Source organism: Anas platyrhynchos, chromosome 4 (genome assembly GCF_047663525.1).
Source record: "Anas platyrhynchos isolate ZD024472 breed Pekin duck chromosome 4, IASCAAS_PekinDuck_T2T, whole genome shotgun sequence".
Taxonomy (NCBI): Eukaryota; Metazoa; Chordata; class Aves; order Anseriformes; family Anatidae; genus Anas; species Anas platyrhynchos.
In genome coordinates, this window is record NC_092590.1 from 55,523,931 (window position 1) to 55,542,886 (window position 18,956).

Genomic DNA, 18,956 nt, shown 5'->3' on the forward strand with positions numbered 1-18,956 from the left:
GCCAATGGTGGAACACCATGATGTTTGTTACGTAAGTAGCCCTGCATACCTGTCATCAGAAAATGCGCGTTCATCTTGAAGTCATTTCAATGACAACTAATAAATGAGTGACACCGATTTTGATACATACATTTTTTTTAATTGGAGTTCACTTCTCTAACTACAAAATCTCTTAATTTTTTTTAAGGCATTTAACAATAGTATTTAAAAAAAGAGAACTCCTTACTTTCCTTTCTTTTTGTCTAGTGTTGAATCCTCCTTTAAGATGGTTTTGAAATAAAATGGGGATTTCTTTTCAGTTCTATCCATTAGAAGCACGCAGGTCTAGATACATCCTTAGAGTTTCTCCAGAAACAGAGCTTATCCTTTTCTTGGAACAGGTAAGGAGCATGGGTACACAAGGATATACAGCGGGTGAGTGATGACTGAGTACAACAGCTGGTGAGGATTAAAAACACTAAGAGAAGTGTTCACTGATTTGGTGAGGCACTGATATTTATGTGATGAACATGAGGCAGCTGTCTGCACTGGTGGTGTAATACATCCTTTTTTTCTAAAGCTCATCCAGCTACATTGACTGGTGCTAAGGGAAAACATACACGTGTTAAAACATTTTCTCTGGATAGGTCTAAATCCTAACAATCCCCAAATTACCTCTTACAGTCGTTCTATCAGTTTGCCATTTTCGTACTTACATTGCCACATTTAACAATAAATCAGTTATTAAAAGTGTGTGTCCCTTTTATGCTATGCTCAGACTATAAAACAAGTGTAGGTATTTACCAGTTACTCTTCATTTGCTTGCAGCAGGGAGCAGGTTAGAATCCCACAGCTGATTTTTGAAGAAAAACTACTCTGTGTTTAGTCATTATTCAGATGATTAGCAATACTATTTATAAAAATAACCTACTTTGACAGTAACGCCTCTTTTCAACTCAGATGAGTCGTGGCATTGTCTGACATTACATTATTATGACTATTCATTATTTTTAGTATCAGATTATTTATCTAGTTTCCACTGATGATAGTTTTTAAGCATTTGGGGATAAAAATTGAAGGAATAAGTATGAGAAAGCAAACCATGTGTTTGGCCAGGTGCTGTACCAAATGTAATTACTGATTTTACATGATTAACATGGCTATTTCCATCCAGGCATCCCATAGTATGTTTCCCATAGTTAGATTATCCTGAATAATGATAAACTGTAATGTAAGTGTGTAAATGAATATATTCAGGAATCCTTACCTTTTCTGTAAATCTGGAGGAAAGTTTAAGGACTCTTGCAGCCACAGCTGATTCCTTAGCACGGTTGGTTTGACCACTTTTAGGCAGAGGTGGTGGAAGCGCCCTGTCACTCATGCTCTTTGCTCCAGTCCGATCAAAATAGGAACTGGAAGTTGGCATCCCGGCTTGGGGACGTCCATATGGTGATATCACTGGAGGAAAAACAATTTCCACAGGCTTCAACACAACCTTCTTACGCTCTGCGCGCGCCTTTCTGGCAAGCATCTGTCTTCCGTGCACCTTGCCAATGGATGGCAAATGAGCTGTGTGTTTCAGAACTCGAGGAAGACCTGTGCCTGCAGCTGGGCTGACAGGTTTCTTTGGTTGAACATAACCGACTGGTTGGCTGATGTTCTTTTTTCTCAGTTTAGTTACTGCTTTAGATACTGAAACTGCAGTATTAATATTAGATGGTGATGGAACTTCATGGTGATGGAACGCAGCCCTCCTTGGCTTTGTACCACTAGCAGTAACACCATTTCCATGTTCTGTCACTTTCCATTGCTTTTTCTCATCGTCCTTTGTTTCTTCTGCAGTGGTGCCCAGTAGTCCTTTAGATGCAGCACGAGCCAAAATGTCTTGAACGGACACATTTTCAGAAGAATCTTTCTGAAAATTTCAAAGGAAACAATAATACATCTACACCACAGCTGTAAACTCATCACATTGATCCGATTCCTCAGAATTTACCCACAAGAAAGATATGGCAGACTCTAGCAGAAATACTTCAGTCACATTTGATAAACAGTAACTATTTATTCAAGAAGTAAATAATGTGGCTGTTGTGTAAAGTGGTATCTGCACAGTTGCTCTTCACAGACTTTGCCCTGAAGAGTAGAAATGAATTCTGGACTTTTTAATGCATCTCCCTTATTGATTTGCTTTGTAACGTATCTATAACACTGTGTGTGAGAGAGAAATAATTATTATTAATAATTCTGTATTTTAGTAATGTCAAGCATGACTGATTTTCATGATACTGAAAATCTCTGTTCATAATACATAAGCAAAGAACGCAAACTACATTAACTAGGAACTAGGTCAACAGCCAAACACTTGAAGAGAAGCAATGGGGAAGAAATCATTTAAAACTACACAAAAAGGGTTGGTACCTGAAAAACAGAGGCTGCAGTTTAACTTCTCAAGGTAAGTTTTGTTAGAAAACCCTAATTTCTAGAGTCTCCTAAAATCTGATCACTGATGCAATTAGGAGCAATTGGTTCTGTGCAGTAGAGTTTCACTGAAAAATGATTCAAATCAATTACCTCAAACAAGTGTTTCTCTCTCTGATTGGAGAGAATAGGGTAGACAGATGTATACACCATGATTCACTAAAACTTACTAGCTCAGAAAACCAGGTTAAAAAATATTCTATATGGAAAAGAAAGAGGTCAATAATCAATAACCTGAAAGGCTTTTCAAGTGTGATCCTCTTACTCTCATAAAATATTCCCCTTTCAATTCTCCCCAGGACACACAAGCTTCTTTCAAGCACTGGAATTGGGAGTATTACAGAAAGTGATACAAATAACCAAATAAGATCTCGTATCTTTAATTTTCAGTGGAATTTCTAATTAGCTCCTCCTGCTTTCTTCTTTGGTGAAGAAAGTCCGACTTTCCTCAGCCACAAGATGAAAAGCTAGATGCTAAGGGGTACAAACCATCCCTGTAAGGCCTTTCCTCAGACTTCCATTTAGCCAACAAAAGCCTTCTGCTTGTCAACCCAGATCTGCACATGCCTTAGTTTTGGAAAGAAACATTCATACCTATTTTAGTAAAATTATAATGAAGTTTTAATCTGTACTTTGATACTGGCAAAGCTTGGTGATACATACAGACCTAACGTATAACTTCCCTAGACACCATTTATCATGATTCTCAATCAAACTGCATATTCTATTCCAAGGTGTGACAACAGTGTGTTTCCTCTAAAAACATTCCTCACACAGACCTAGATTAAGCGACTGCTCTGACCACAAACTGCTCTGACATAAAAAGCATGTTGGAAAGCTGTGCTCAACATAAAACCCTAGGAGTTGCACATTTCAATTAATTATCTCTAGAAAATCTGCAGCATTGCTCCCCTGATATTTGGTCTTTTTGAGACATCCAAAGATGAGCAAGGTTTTTGTGTGTGTGTGTGTGTGTGCGCGCGTGTGTTTTTAAACTGTTCCATTTTATATATTCTTTTGTGGAAAATGACAATATTCTTTTTCTGTGTAGCGTTTTTAAATTGTAATTTTCTTAGCTTACCTCTCTTGCTATAATAGCTAGGAAACAGCCACTGGAAATTTCTGATAGTTCTGTTCTGAAAAAGAAGTCAGTGCAGGACTCTGGATTGGAGCATGTAGGAAAAACAGGAGGAATAAGCCTACAGAAAATAAAGAAATGACCAATAGATATTATTTAAGGATATAAAAGAGGGTAAATGATATATTAAGAACAATTTCCAAATTATATCTTGCAATGAAAGTTTTATGAAGCCTATTTTCACTTTAAAAAAAAAAGGCAATTCAAGACAAACATGAGACCTCAATCATATTAACCACCAAATGCTAAAATGCTAATCCTTAGTCTGATTGCTATATACAGGTCACTGTTACCATGAGTCTATTTAATGGATGAGCTGACCCTGAAAATTAATGCAGAATTTGACTTAAATTTGATATGGCCAAAAGAAAATCCATGAATGGTTTGGAGTCTCTCCTCCATACACCTGTTTGCAATGTGTACTCTTACGTAAGGTAGAGCCTTTGCTATGAACTATATCCTTAAAGAAAGCTCAGCATGAAAAGTGCGTACACATTTGAAAATGCCCTTTACATTTTAACAGCCGTAAGACTGGCTGTTTGACCCCAAACTCCAGCATGGCCTTACCATTTTGTTTGACACCACTCCAACAACACAGAATAATTCCAAAACACCTAACACACATTAAGTGCAACTGGCCCGAGAGTTTCCTGAGAGTCCTCCATTTTCTTGGAAAACCAAATTAGTACTAAGTAGATGTGTGATGATCACACAGGGTGTTGTATTGGGATAAGCTGTTTCTCTCAAAGCCACTACTCCCAGCACAGGTGCCAGTAGTTATGTGACAGTTTTTCATTCTATTCTGCATTATTTTAGTCAAATGTTAGCTAATTCTAAGGAAGGTGCCTAAGGAACTGTCATAAGTAATAAACAGCTCCAGCTTTCACCTTAAGACAAGTATCTTCCCGCTACGTATTTTATTTTCGGCATTCTGTTACTGCTCTGTTTACACTGGCTACCAGCAGCTTTATTACAGCAACAACTATGCGTGGAAAAAGTCCAAGATCTGTGCATGACAATGAAGGATTCTGGAGTTGGCATTTATGAAGTTCCAGCAGTCTTCACTCACAAATTTGCTCAGGTCTGCAAAAATTCTAATGTAATTTCACCTTCCCTTTCCTACCATCTGAGATTTAAAAGTACAAGTATAATTTGGTGGTACGACAAGTTTCATAACATTGCTGTAAAACACAGAATCTGTTTTTGACTTTGGGGAAAAATTTGAGTGAGGGTTTTTTTTTTTCCTGAAAAAGTCAAAGCTCATGAAAAAAATCCTGTTTTTCCTTTTTTTAGAAAAAAAAAGTATTAATTTCATTATTTATAATAACAAAACTATGTACTATTTATGTTCACATAATTTAGAGACCTCTGTGTTCCAAGGTCCTCGTAATTCACCTGCAGTAATAGCTGCATAGACTTCAAGACATGACAGACTAACAGAATTTCAAATCCTAAAGGAAAAGATAATTTAGAGGAGGAGGCCACAAACACTTTTGGACTAGCACAGCACCACTGACAAGACATGCCCTGCTTTCATTCATACCATTTGGAGTAAAGTTTCCAGCAGGTTTCTCTTTTGTACTGGTGACTTGAAAGAAAGATGCATCTTATTGTACTGTATCTTAGTACATGTAACATCTTTCTTTTTAAAGTCTTTGGATTGGTCATAGTTAATGTTTAACATTTTAATTATACAAAATGTAAATACACTGAATGCTATCTTGAACCACAGTACCTTTCCTCAGGATGGCCAAGTCATTAGCTTAATCTAGGATAGTTAAATAAATAAAGACAGTATTATGCAACAAAAACTCTTAACCTGCATCCTGTAATCAATTGTTTTATCTATGTGCGAGCAAGTACCAACTGTCTGCATTTATGCAACTGACTAAAAGGAAAATCAAAACATCCATCAGACTTCTAACAACTTCTTCAGCTGACAAGGATGACAGCTGACATGTTTTAACTACATATACAGTATGCACACAAACACACATACTTTCTTCATCTATATATATTCACATCTATTATGATTACAAAGGATGCTCTGTAACTATAACATGTTCCCCCCTCAGAAGTCCATTCATCTGAATACAGGCACGAACTGTTGAGCAGCAGAGGTTCTCGTTCTACATTATGTTCTCGTTTTAAGACTTACCTTCTTTCTCCTTTTCCTTGAACTGATCGTTCTAGGTCAGAAGCTGAGAGCACAGTAGCAGGCTCATTGACTTCTAGTCTCATTTTATCTTAAAACTAGCTTCTTTCTCCTTTAAGCTACTTACAGGGTGAAAGCAATAGATGACAAAGTTGCGTACTACTTCGTACTCAGAGCATCAAAAGGAACAGAATCAGAGGCAGCAAAAAACTATGGTAAATGTTAATCTAATAGAAGAGACAGAACAGTCTAGGATAAGAATTATGCTACAACTTAAACTTACACTTTAAGTAGTTCTGTCTATGGAGAACTTATTTCATACCTAAATCGTTTTAGTTTATGTCCTTCCACACCAGATTCCAGTGCTTTTTTCACTACTAGTTCATTCTCTTCTGGGTAAACCGAAGAAGTGCAGTAAACAATAGCTTGTACTTTAACTACAAAAATAAAAAATAAAATATATATATATATAATAAGTGCTAAAATTCTTCCTACACACAGTGGTTTAGTAAGAACCAAAAGCAGCATAAAACTTATGCTTGTATGTCACTTTTACTAATAAAGTATATAAAAAAACTTATGTGCAGGAGGATAATCAAAACCTTTTCAAATATTTGCAGATTTCAGCACAAATTCAGGGATGCATCCAGTCTTTTCACACAGCTGCTAATGGGAGGGGGGAAGAAAGTTGCAGCATGAAGATGGAGTCAGAACCAAGTATGACTCAGCCCATTCTCTACACAAACCCGACGATAATTGTATTAATGGCTGGTGAATATTACAGCACAGAAATACCCTTAGTGTTGTGAGGATCATTATTTAGAGCTTTTGTTTACACACTTGCTGTTAATAATCAGTATGTCTTGAACAATACTACAACTGGTTGTAGTACAGTGAAGCTGATAGTACCAGGTGCCCTCAGAAGCCTGAGAGGCGGCACACTTACATTTCATTGCATGCATCAACTCGGTAAGCTGCCGCTCAGCAAGACGACAGAGTTTATCCTTGGACACAGATCCTTGTAAAAGGTCTCTTAGCAATCCGGCATCTAAATACAAAAAGTTGTAAATTTATTAATACTACTGCTATTAGCGTCTTAAAATTCAGTTCTTAGCAGAAAAAGCTTTGGTAACAAACATTATCATTGCTGGTGCAGTGGGAAGGTAGGCTTTATGAATTACAACACTAAGGAGTGCCTAAACAATTCTTTCTTTCTTAAGTTTACTTGTAATTACTACTGCCTCTTCTTTGTTTCTGTTTAATAAGAATTGGACAATGAATAGACTTACATTAAGTCAATAAAGGAACGTGATTAATGGAAAACTGTATACTCATTGGTATATTGAATGATACTTTTCTGCCTATAGTCTTTTTACTTTAGGGAAAGATATACATATATATAAGCTGCCACCCAGAACAACCCCCAAACTTCATACTATTGACTTGAAATTGCTATGACAAAATGCTCTTAATCCTTCAGTGCCACACAGAAAGATATTTTTTTCTTATTGAGAATCCTAAGCTAGGCCAAATACACTCCCACTCATTTTATGTAGAAAAATCGTAATTGATTTTTCTCATTATTCTCTTTTGTACAAGTAGACTACTGTGGAAGTCCATTACACGCATAGATTTATGCAAGTTGTTTAATGTAAGTTTTATAGTAGTTAGAAATCTAAAAGGAAGTTTTGGGGGAAATGGGTGTTTTTTGTTTTTTTTTTAAAAAAAAAAGTTACAAAAAAAAGTTAAAAAAAATCAAAAGTTACCTCCATGTTCACTTAAAATAAAATCTATTGGATTACTAAAACCCAGTCCAGAGCATTGTGGTATCAACAAAATCACTTTTGCGTTTTGAAGTCTGGGATCTGTTGGTCGAATCTCAGTAAAATCTTCATATAACAACTGAATATCTGAAAGAAAACAAAAATAGAGTGGGAGGGAGGAAACGCGGTGGTTCCACAAGAAGGCAAGCCTGCCTAATTTTAATGTGGTAAGGGTGCAGAAACAATGGTGTTCCACAAACGGCCATAGAGCTACAGCCTGCTAGACCAGATCCTCCTAAGTATGTCCTGCTGATTTCAAACAGCTAGAAGGATTAGGCCTTACATTCTTCCACTGAAGGGACCGATAATGGGGTGCCAGTCTTGTTACAGTCTGTTCTGATTATGTCCTCTGGGTATGCTGGATGAATGCATGGATTTTGGATTAACGTTCTCACAAACAGGTATAGATCAACCTGAAAGCAACAGCCAAGGCACCAAATACACTGATTCCAAAGTTCCCGGACAACAACAATTAATATATTAACCACTTATGTGGAGAACTTTGCCATGACCTATCAGGAGTCTGAATCTATGACATGATTAATCTGCAAACTTGATGAGCTTGAGTGTAGCTGAAGAGTTCTCAGTTCACCTTGTGACTGTAGTGGGTGAACAATTAACAGGTGAACTGAGAACTCTTCAGCTACACTCAAGCTCATCAAGTTTGCAGATTAATAACAAGTTGTTACTACCCTCCCAAACCCTCAAACAAGTGATCCTGAATTCTGACAGAATTATCATATTTATAGATATCATAAACATGTAACACATACTGATCTCACATCTATAGAGATCACACACCTACATAACAATACCTTATGCAAATCACCTGTTTAAACACATACTTTCACATCCCATATGATTGAACAAGTTCCTCAGTTCATCTGCTTTTGCTGAAGATTTTACACCACAAACAAAAACTCTGGACATGCTGTGATTTCTCAGCGCTGACATATGGGCGATGGTCAGATGGGAACCTACATGAGCCACTATAATGTCACCATCCGTATTCAGCAGCGCCTGTACAGAGTGTACAGCAAGACTGCGGGACTTATCCTACAAAATAATGACACAAAAAATTAAATACGACCAACTAATTTGGTTTCTCACAGTACCACCCTTCTTTTCCAAATTAGGAAGTTATTTCACTGTTTTCATGACAAACAGGAAAGAGGGGAGAAGATAAATTAATCAGATATAGCTAATATAGAATTTTAAAAAAATACAAACTCGAACATCTGAAGTCAAACTCACTAAATTTAAATAGTTTAATGCTTAATAGAACATAGTATCTATAGGTGAAAAGAAATGTGTGCGTATTATCCCCTTAAGAGGGGACTCAATGACAGTTCTAGGAAAGACAAACATGGTCCATAACATGCAAAATTTATCCTCAGGTGCAGCTTATCAAGGAAAAGTAAAGCTATTCACACAGCTCCAGAAGGAGAGCTATATAGGTGAAATGAAGCACTTACAGATTAAAAAGTAATATTTTGCTTAAGTTTGGACAACACAGAGACAGATTTGCACACAGAAAATATAGACAACACGTGTAAATCATCTCACACTACAGATACTGAAGAGGAAAAAGTGATATATATCAAACATCTCTATCAAATTCCTTGAAATTGCAGAGTGAAGATATGAAGCACAGGTGCAAACTTTTGGACCAAATCTGGCAAACACTTATGTTAGGGGTGGGAGAGCAGCACTAAATTCACATTAGCATCTCTATATATACATCAGTCAAGAACCACCATGTCCCACTAGAGAGAAATGGAGCTTTTCAGGGTTCTGTTTCCTCACTTTGAAAATTTTTAAATAGTAACATTCAGAATTTGCTTCCATGACTTATTCAGAGTGTGTTTATGTCTGAACAACTGTATAGGACAGTCACACAATACATGACTTCATCCTAATATTATATTATTTTAGTTTGCAGATTAGTATCACTCACTCAAGGGTGACATCAACTCACCTGTAATAAGAGTTTGCAATCTGCAAAAAGATCTGAATTCAGCAGTTCTTCTTTAAGAGAGGAAGGAAAAAACAATACATCGTGGCAATGCTGGTCCATACAGTAAGTGTAACGGTTGAAGTCTGACACAGATTCAACTTCTGTGAATCCCTTATTCTTCAGATCTCTGACGACATCTTGAAGGCTGTTAACATACAGCCCTGACCATTAAATATACAGTGCTTATTTAAGCAGTATAATTCACATTGATACTGATGACCTGGATTGTTGCCTTTAGTGATTTCTTAGTGGGTGTTGCCTATAGATTGATTTCTTTAGTGTGTATATACACACTATACACACACACCTGCAGGCATCTAAAATATTTATTGTATGTGTATCTAAAACATGTATTTTTACAGACTAGATACACAAACATATATATAAAAACAAAACAAAAAAAGTAATACTGCCTAATGCAGGAGGAGAATTCACACTATTTAAGACATCTAAGTTCCATTTCAAAACACTTAAGTTACTAAGTCTGAGTAAGTCTGATAACAGAAATTAAGAAAGAGGCATATGTCTCCAGAGGATGATTCAAAGCATCAATATGCAACTGTCCATGTGCTCTGGAGACCCTGTAGCAAATTTACTGCTGAAATAGCTTGGTTCTTTCAATTGCTTTCAAAGTAGTTCAGCTCACCAATGAATTTAACAGCTAATATCTGAAGTAATCCTTCTGTAAACATAATGAAGTTAGAAATGCTGAGGTTTGCAGTTCAAATATAATGAAGATTTAAAGGTATATACACCAAGACTTGTTTGTTGAAATGCAGTTTTATATAGTGCTATAAACTTATATAGTACTTTAAATGCAGAGCCAACACTGCAGCTTTCAGACTAATCTTAGCTAAACTTTACAAAATTACAACTGGTGTAAAACACCTTCTTTATCTTAAAAAGCCTGTAATGTAAGCACAAAACACTGATCCAAAACAAAAGTATTAAATTGTTTAAAACAAGTTAAAATGCATTATCTTTATAACAAAATGCATAACAAAATAACCCAGTATGGTTTAACTTATCACCATGGGACTGGGAGCACTAGTGTTCATATGGAGTAATCACTGATCAATGATTAATAATAATCAATAATCATAATCATCAAGATAATCACTGATTAATGATTTTTAAAAGTGTATTTTAATTTCACATTTATGCTACCCTTACAGAATAAACACCAATTTTAAGTATTGCACCTGTCTCTGCACCCTTGGCCAATGTTATCACTTACAGCAATACACCCACTTTTTAAGAGTTTTTCATCCACATAGTTCTTTTTAACTTTCTAAAACAACAGAATATAACGAACTCTATCTTTCATTTACAGTTTATGAATACCATTACTGCAATATATAAAAACTTCCAAAAAGCATAAGGCAATGTTACTGTACTAAGCAGCATTTACTGTAAGAAACTTAAGTTCCTGGTAATAACATAACCTTGAAATTCCAAAACAAGTGTACGGGACCTATATGATGGCATATGTAAAAAAAAAAATTAAATGTTATGTGATACTTTTAAGATGTTACCTGGTCTTAAATGTATTTATCCAGACACACAAAGGTAAGGCAGAAGCCCTTTGTTCTTGCTTCTGTATGGTTTCTGGTAGGATGTATTCAATTGAAAGAGCATCATGTTTGATGCGATATCTTGCTAGTGCAGCTGCCAATTTGATCCTAAAACTACAAAACATAGTCACAGGTTTAATACGTTTCTACCAATGTTTGCACCAACTACTGACATGCAACAATTCCATTACAATAGTGTCTTGCTCAGAAACCAACAGCGAGACTATGCTTTGCAAGCTGTTACAGAAAATACATGGAGGTATTTTACTATATACATAGTGAGAGGTATTTTACTATATACTGGTATAGCTGAAACTATTTTATTTGAATACACACAGGACTGGAATTCTGACAAGTGACTCCACAAGTCAATTTTCTCACCTTTGAAAGAACAAGGTAAATATGTATTAGAACTGCAATCTGTGGAATATAACCACATTTTTGTTAGGTATTTAATGACATAAACACATGCACTGCAGAATGAGCATCTGAAAAAAGCTGACCTCTAAACATATGCAGAAACAATAGAATTATGATGGAAATCGGGAGTCAGTTTTGTTAGCATAAAATTATAGAATGGTTTGGGTTGGAAAGGACCTTAAAGACCACATAGTTTCAACCCCCCTGCCATGGGCCGGGAAACCTTCCCCTAGACCAGGTTGTTCAAAGGGGAATGGGGATCCAACCCGGCCTTAGACACTTCTAGGGATGAGACATCCACAACTTCTCTTCTTCGTTACATGAAATGTCAGATGAAATATTCCTGGTCTTTTCCTCCTAAAAGCTTCATGCCTAATCTCGATACATGATACTTCAAACCAAATAAAAATCGCTGGTGAGCTACTTCAAATATTAAGATACATTGCTTACTGCCTTGCAGGAATACCTTGTGTTTAGGGTGTTCACAAACTTTTGGGGCTACTCTGTAGCTAGCAGCAAAACAATTGTCTACCAAATACCAGTTGATCTCTTCAGACTTAGGAAACAAATACTTGAACACTATTTAAAATGTTTATTGTACCTATTGTTTTTTTTCTCTCATTACTTAAAATAAATATATATTATCAAAGTTCCAAAATAGCAGCATAGCTAAATAAATGTATGTTATTCCATTACACAACACTTAGGCTCTAGACACTATTACTTTCATAAATATGAATGTTTACTAAATATTTCTTCTTTCCTAAAATTGTATGAAAAAAAAAGTTCAACAACTCTACAATAACATAACTTTTTTCTAATAATCTAATAAAGTATAAAGATAGTTTGTTAGCAATATTTTTCTTAGCTATAAGAATATGAAACTTTCCCTTCAAATCACTTTCTCATCAAAAATTAAAAACAAAGTCCACAAAATTTCAAGATGAAAGGCATCTGTGATATTCACAAATTAAAAAAAGGCAGTGGTTATAAAAATCTGTTTCTGCTCATATGTAACACACACACACAAAAAAAAAAAAAAATTCTTAGCATGCATACCTGTATAGAAAATGTTCTATCTTCCTAACTTCTGCTACAGGTTCCTCTTCATCAAAAATCTCTCGTGCTTCAAACTTTCGGTCTTGGAGGTCATAAAGCATCACAACAAGCAAGCTGGTTAATTCATCTGGCTGCAACAGAAAAACAACTGGGTAAAGAACACGGCACAAAGCTTGCTTTACTTCTGCAAAAAAATCCATATCAAACAGCAGTCTCCCACATAAGAAGCATACAAACCTCCAATTAAACACTTCTTTCTGAGAATATGTAAATAATTCCTCATGAAGAATTAGTAAAATTAGTAAACTACCAAAAATTTAAAAACAACAAAATATAATGTTATTTAGCTTATCAGAACTTAAAAACATCCTGTATACACACAGATAACATGGATATCTTAAGAACTTTCACGGTTCTCAGAATTTAAACTTGCAAGTTATATTCTTCTCATAAAGTAGTTCCCTCAGTAGCTGAGGTAACAAACTTCCTGACATTTTGTCTCTTGTAGGATTCTTTGATATATAGCAACTCATGAACTCCAACAACTCTGCAGCTGGGACAAATGTAAAATTTCCTTCTCATGTCTAAATGTCGGAATAAGGCAGCGTCTCCTTAAAGACACTAGATACAAGCACTTCAGTTACATCTTGCTTTCTCTCAAACGTGACTGAAACAAGCTAGAAAACTCAAGTTACTAGGGACATACCGTGAAACATAACATGTGATTACCTAAGTCTCAATTTCTTATTTCCTTATAAGCATAAGCTGAAAATCAAACGTTAGCGTTGGATCATTTGCCTACTCACATCAATCTTCACAATTAACATCAGTTCAAATTCATCTTGTAATTTTCAAAAGGCATCAAAGACTAACTAGAAGGAACAGCAGATTCTTCTGCCACCTCTAGATTTTCTTTTCTCTTTCTTTCTTTGAAGCTTTTAATTCCCAGCATCAGGGTACAACACGCATCTAGTAGCTTTGAGATAAACACTTTAGGCAAATAACTAAAAAAAGACAGCAATATTTCAGACTCAGGCTACTATCTAGTCAGGATCCTCTGAAAAGATTCTGATTACATCAACTCAGAAAATACAAAATATGTTTCCTTAAAAAAAATGTTCACTTACTATTGACTGACAAGGGTAAACACAACTGTCTAGCAGTATTTCTTCAAGAAACTCTTGATCTGAAAAAAAAAAAAAAAAATATTCTCAAGTTATACAATGAAATACAAGATTATATGCAAGAAAAATAAAAACTTACCAACTACTAGAAAAAAGCCTGGAAGTTTGTATCATGAAAATTAAAGCCAAGTTCACCCACAAACAGTAACAACTCTAAGCATAATTACCTTACATGAAAAAACATAGATTTTAAATGCTTGATTCCACAAAACACTACCAACACTTAGATATATTTAAATATTTGAGGGATAGTATTCATCTAGTAGTAACTTACTACTTCATTTGCAAAAACTTACCCAAATCTCTGCTGCCAGGCTGAAACTAATCACTTAGATTTTATACACTTTTCCCTGCTACATCACTTCTGTTGGCAATTCTTTGAAAAAAAGTTTTGTACTTACATTTCAGAGCATTGAAAGCTAGTTCGTAAGACACACGCTGGGAATACTCATCTTCAAAAGTTAGCGCAGGAGATACTGAGTCATCACCATACCGCACTAACATCTTATCTTTAGGTTTTTTATTACGAATGCCTTGAAAAATCTTAGCGGCGTTTATGTAGACAGAGTCATGACAGACATTCTTCCCAATCAGAGTCATTGTTCTTTTCTCAGCAGATCCTTTTACATCTGAAATTTTCGTTTCACTCAAGTGAAAAGTATCATTTGTAACATCCTCATGAAAAGACACCGATTTACTTTTAGAACGTGGCATTCTTCCAGTCCTTGATTGGGCAAGTGCAAGTCACAGGATTGCTGCCTCTGCAAAAAAAAAAAAAAAAGTTTGCATTGAATTACGACATTTTCTTTTACTAGAACACTCTTTTACCTTCATTTTCAAATTTTCAATAGAATTTGTTTCTAGGCTCTAATTCTGAAAATACATTTATACTTGCGTAAGTCTGTCATAGAATCAGAGAAGCATTTAGGTTGGAGAAGACCCCCAAGATAATCTGGTCCAACCTTTAACCTAGCACTGACAAGTCCACCACTAAACCATGTCACTAAGCTCTACATCTACATGTGCTTTGAAGACCTCCAGGGATGTTGACTCAACTACCTCCCTGGGCAGCCTACTTCACAACCCTTTCAGTGAAGAAAATTTTCCTAATATCCAACCTAAACCTCCCCTGCTGCAACTTGAGGCCATTTCCTCTTGTCTTACCACCTGGTGCTTGGGAGAAGATGCTGTGGTCAGACAAACGTCTTCTTCTGTTGAGAGTCAAGCACCAGTGTGCCTAGTGTTAGGTGCAGCACAGATGGAACCATGGATCGCATGTAAATTTATTTTACGATGTCATATTGAAACCTAGCAAGTAGTTCTACCAGAAGAAAGCTGTGACTCTTTGCTAGAGTAGAGTTTCAGATTACCTAAATGAAACCAGAACTCGTGTGTTTTGAATGAAGAAAAATTTTAAATGTTGTCAAGTTACTTTGTACTAATTTGATCTGAGGACAGATATCCCTCATTTTGCAGAAGTGAGGACAGCACCTAACATGGACCCAGAGCTCAAACCCCTCCTCCATCTGAACACAAAATATTTATTTTGAGAATAAGGGGCAAGTGAACCAATTTTTGTGGTGTCAGGACTTTCAAGCCTTGTAGAATTCCTGATTGTTTGTAAATTCTTTGACAAGCTGCCTTTGCTGACACTGCTATTAAGATGATTCAATGAATACACTTTCCCCAAAGACAAATGTCATCTTAATAAAGATGAGATGACAGTGCTCTACCCTGTGCAGACACACCACATTGTTGCAGTACTGTTAATCATAGCTTGGATTACTGAACTGTGTGCCAAGCAGAGAACACCAAGCTTGATTAATAGGAAGCTCTGCTGGGAGGAAGTAGAGGGGAGAGAAGAGACCCATTCCATTTATCTATGTGCTTGTAAAAGCACTGAAAACAGGCAGGAAAGTATCTCCTCACTTCTGGTTCCAAGTCATAATCCACTAAATCGGTAACAATGATCAAGAAACCCACTGTAAGCACAACAGTTCAATGAGCACTACCAGTAGCATCACAAGGCAAAAGTGGAGTTGATTGTGTCCATTACCTGTGCAAAGGGATGTAAACATCTCTCTTCTGAAAACACCTGTATAATGGAAGCTGGCAGATTCCTGTAATACAAATTACTGTTATCTAAGTATAAACAATAGCAATGAAGATACTGCAGGTTTCCAGTAGTAGAGTAGGAACGTGGCAAGCACTGAGCAATAAGGCAGCTGGGGAACTGAGCTACATAACCTTTCTGCTAGGCAGTGCATCTTAAGAGGCTTCGGGGTGTTCACAGTGGAGGAATAACATTTTTTATTTTTTTCTCCAGTGATTGAGTAGAGGTCTCAGCAAATATTTGGAGGGTTCAACATCTGTAAGACTACAGGGAAGTCCCAGGAACAGCACATAAAGAGAATGTGGGTGACAGAGAATAAAGCCTTTATGTTCAAGCTCTTGAACAACAAGCTTGGGGTGGTCTTTGCCCTCAGTCTCTAAACCATTTGGGAAAGAATGATACACCAAACGTCTGCCAGGTATCCTCACAGGATATCCACCAAATACAATTGTCTCAAGGCCATCAGGTCTAAATCATTGAGAGATTTTTCAGTTATCACTTCCCAACACCAGAGGTGCACCACCCTTTCCACCACGAGGTTTACCAGTGAAGAAAAATTGGATTAATTTATTCGAATGCTCTGTTTCAAGCAAAGCTGCCCACAGCCCATGTAGTCTTGCAGTTACAAACTGAATTAACAGCACTACACAAATGCATTAGTTGTGGCACACAATATAGATCAATATGAAGAGTAAGTCAGATGCTTCCAGTTTATATGTAACTTCACTTAGATTTAAGTCAACTAACACAAACAGTTGGGTTTTAGGATTGGCTCCAGCTTTAACTTTATGAACTCAGGTGAACAGAACTATGACGCTTACTCACTATAGACTCAAATATACTCACTATTTCATCAGTTATCACCTATTTTTGGAAGTCTCTACCACAACTACATTCAGAAAAGGCAATAAGCAGCCCCTCAGCATTTGGGTTATGCCAGGTAAGGCAGGCTGGCCACCTGTTCACGTTAATGGGAATTCATGCTAACAGGAATTGATGCAGAGTGGCTGTGGGCATGGACGGGGTTCCTTATACATTAAGGGAAAATCCTTGGCAGCTCCCTACTGTAGTTTACCCTGGTAATCGCATGGGTATGCACAACCATACCTGCTAACATCAGCCGTGACCGTCTGTCCCAGAGCTCCTACAGACTGCCAAGCTTCCCACCGTCCCAATCTCCATTAACGAAGCTGGAGGTGAGGGAAGACGAGTTAAAAACCACGGAAGCCAGCCCCAAACACACCCCCCAGCACCCCTTTAACAGCAAACATGCCGAGCCAGGAAGCAGGGCCCCACCCAGCAGGGCGGCACCCACCTGCACACACACCCCACGGGCTCCCCGGGGTGCCGCTTCCCCCACGGCCCCATGAGCCCTATGCCGGCCCCTGCCCCGGCCGGCGGGCACCGAGCTCCCCCGGGCCGTTGGGCTCGGGCCGGGGCTCGCCGCCCCTCAGCAGCAGGGGGCCGGGGTGCTGGGGGTGCCCTGCGGGGCCTGGGCCGGCCGGGAGGGGGCTGCAGGGGCCGGGCTGAGCCGCCCTTAAAGCCCGGCTCCTCCCCGGGCCGCCTGAGGGATCACAGCCGCCATGGAGCCCGCCCTGGCAACGGCGGGGGTGGATCTGTGTGCGCCGTGAGCCCGTGACGGGACCTCGGCGAAAAAGCCCCATTTCTGGGCAGCGAGAGCTCACCCTGTGCCCCTTCCTGGTTTGGGGTGAGGGTTAGCTTAGTGTTTTGTTTGGTTTGGTTTGGTTTTCGGTGGTGGTGGTTTCTTTGTTTGTTTTGCTTTGTTTTCAACGTTTACATCCCCATAGGGCACGAATTCTTGTAAACTCAATGTCTCCTTTTAAATTATAAATCTTTCATACGCACATATTTTACTCCATCAAAACCACCTGCAGTCGCGGGGCTGGAAATTGCTGGATATCCATGCGTAGCGCCGGTTACCCACCCAGACAAGGCACTCACTATTCATTTGCACTTGAAATTAACAAGGTGCTGTGAGAGAGTTTTAACCACCTCAACCTCGTTTTATATTCTATCTTGATGCACATAAATGGATCAAGCCTTTATTTACTTCCAGGCTTTTTAATGGTTTACAAACAGTTTTTGACACTATTCCTAATAGCTGAGCCATCACCTTGCAAAAATCTACTTCATCCCCATAAACCTTGTTCCTGTTACATCAGTGCTGTTATGGGCAATGCTTAAATTCTGCTGAATAAAGGAAAATAGTAAAATCCCCCGTGATTCAGTTAAAATCAACGATGCCTGACAGCGTGCCCTTTCCTGCACGTTGCCTAAGCATCTGCCACATGCAGAAGTCCTAGAAAGTTAAGTTCTTTAGACTCACTTCTGCAGTAGGACTGCTCAAAAACTGACTAACCAGGATCTGGGGCTAGGATGATACTATGTTTAGTAAGGCTTAGCACACATCTAGCACATACACATTTTTAGAAATTGAGGCCCCAGACCTTTTGGGGAATGTTATATATGCAGTGGTAATTCGTGTCGAGAAAATGGTTGATATTAATAAAGAAAGGGGAGATTTGGGAGTGTGGCCATGGGGGTCAGCAAGTCCCGTGGTTGATGATAACATCAGACTCTTAACGATGAGGCCATCAGGAATGTAAAAGAGCTTAGAGGGAAAAAGGAAGGGTGATTCAGGAGATGCCATGCAGTCTCCGGTTTCTTGTTCTCCATTAAGGCATGGAAGTTTCTGGGTGTTTGCTGTTGCTGTTATATGCAAAGTTGTTTGACCAATGAAAAGTTGTTTTTGAAAAGGACTGCTGTGGGGAGAAGGGTAGAAGAGGGGAGCCTGCCCTCAAGATAAAGAAGGCAACACGATGAAGTTATGTCATCAATAAAGAAGCAGAAAGAAGGAATGAAGAGGAACAGGCCAGCAGAACGGAGACCAGGACGGGAACAGTGACATTGATTGCCCCATGAAGATAGGTATGGCCAAACTCACCAAACTGCTCAGAGAAGCTCGCACAGAAAGTCGCTGGAAATGGCACACCGG

The 18,956-nt window shown here is 37.9% G+C and overlaps 1 protein-coding gene across 3 annotated transcripts; it reads right to left on the minus strand.

The window, feature by feature from the left end:
* Positions 1-117: 117 nt before the first annotated feature.
* Positions 118-17,546, minus strand: NSUN7 (NOP2/Sun RNA methyltransferase family member 7). Of its 3 annotated transcripts, XM_027457208.3 has the most exons (15): positions 17,256-17,546; positions 17,048-17,130; positions 15,884-15,947; positions 14,229-14,588; positions 13,771-13,829; positions 12,644-12,774; positions 11,126-11,278; positions 9,552-9,735; positions 8,419-8,629; positions 7,517-7,660; positions 6,697-6,798; positions 6,073-6,187; positions 3,539-3,656; positions 1,247-1,894; positions 118-583 (listed from the first exon to the last, which is right to left on the minus strand). In XM_027457208.3, the coding sequence occupies exons 4-15, from the start codon at positions 14,539-14,541 to the stop codon at positions 569-571; spliced, it is 2,193 nt and encodes a 730-aa protein (XP_027313009.2). In that variant the 5' UTR covers positions 14,542-14,588; positions 15,884-15,947; positions 17,048-17,130; positions 17,256-17,546; the 3' UTR covers positions 118-568. The 3 variants fall into 3 exon arrangements, with proteins under 3 accessions (XP_027313009.2, XP_038033912.1, XP_071893792.1); XM_038177984.2 differs by lacking the exon at positions 17,256-17,546 and having other exon boundaries at positions 17,048-17,204; XM_072037691.1 differs by lacking the exons at positions 15,884-15,947; positions 17,048-17,130; positions 17,256-17,546 and adding an exon at positions 14,992-15,081.
* Positions 17,547-18,956: the final 1,410 nt, after the last annotated feature.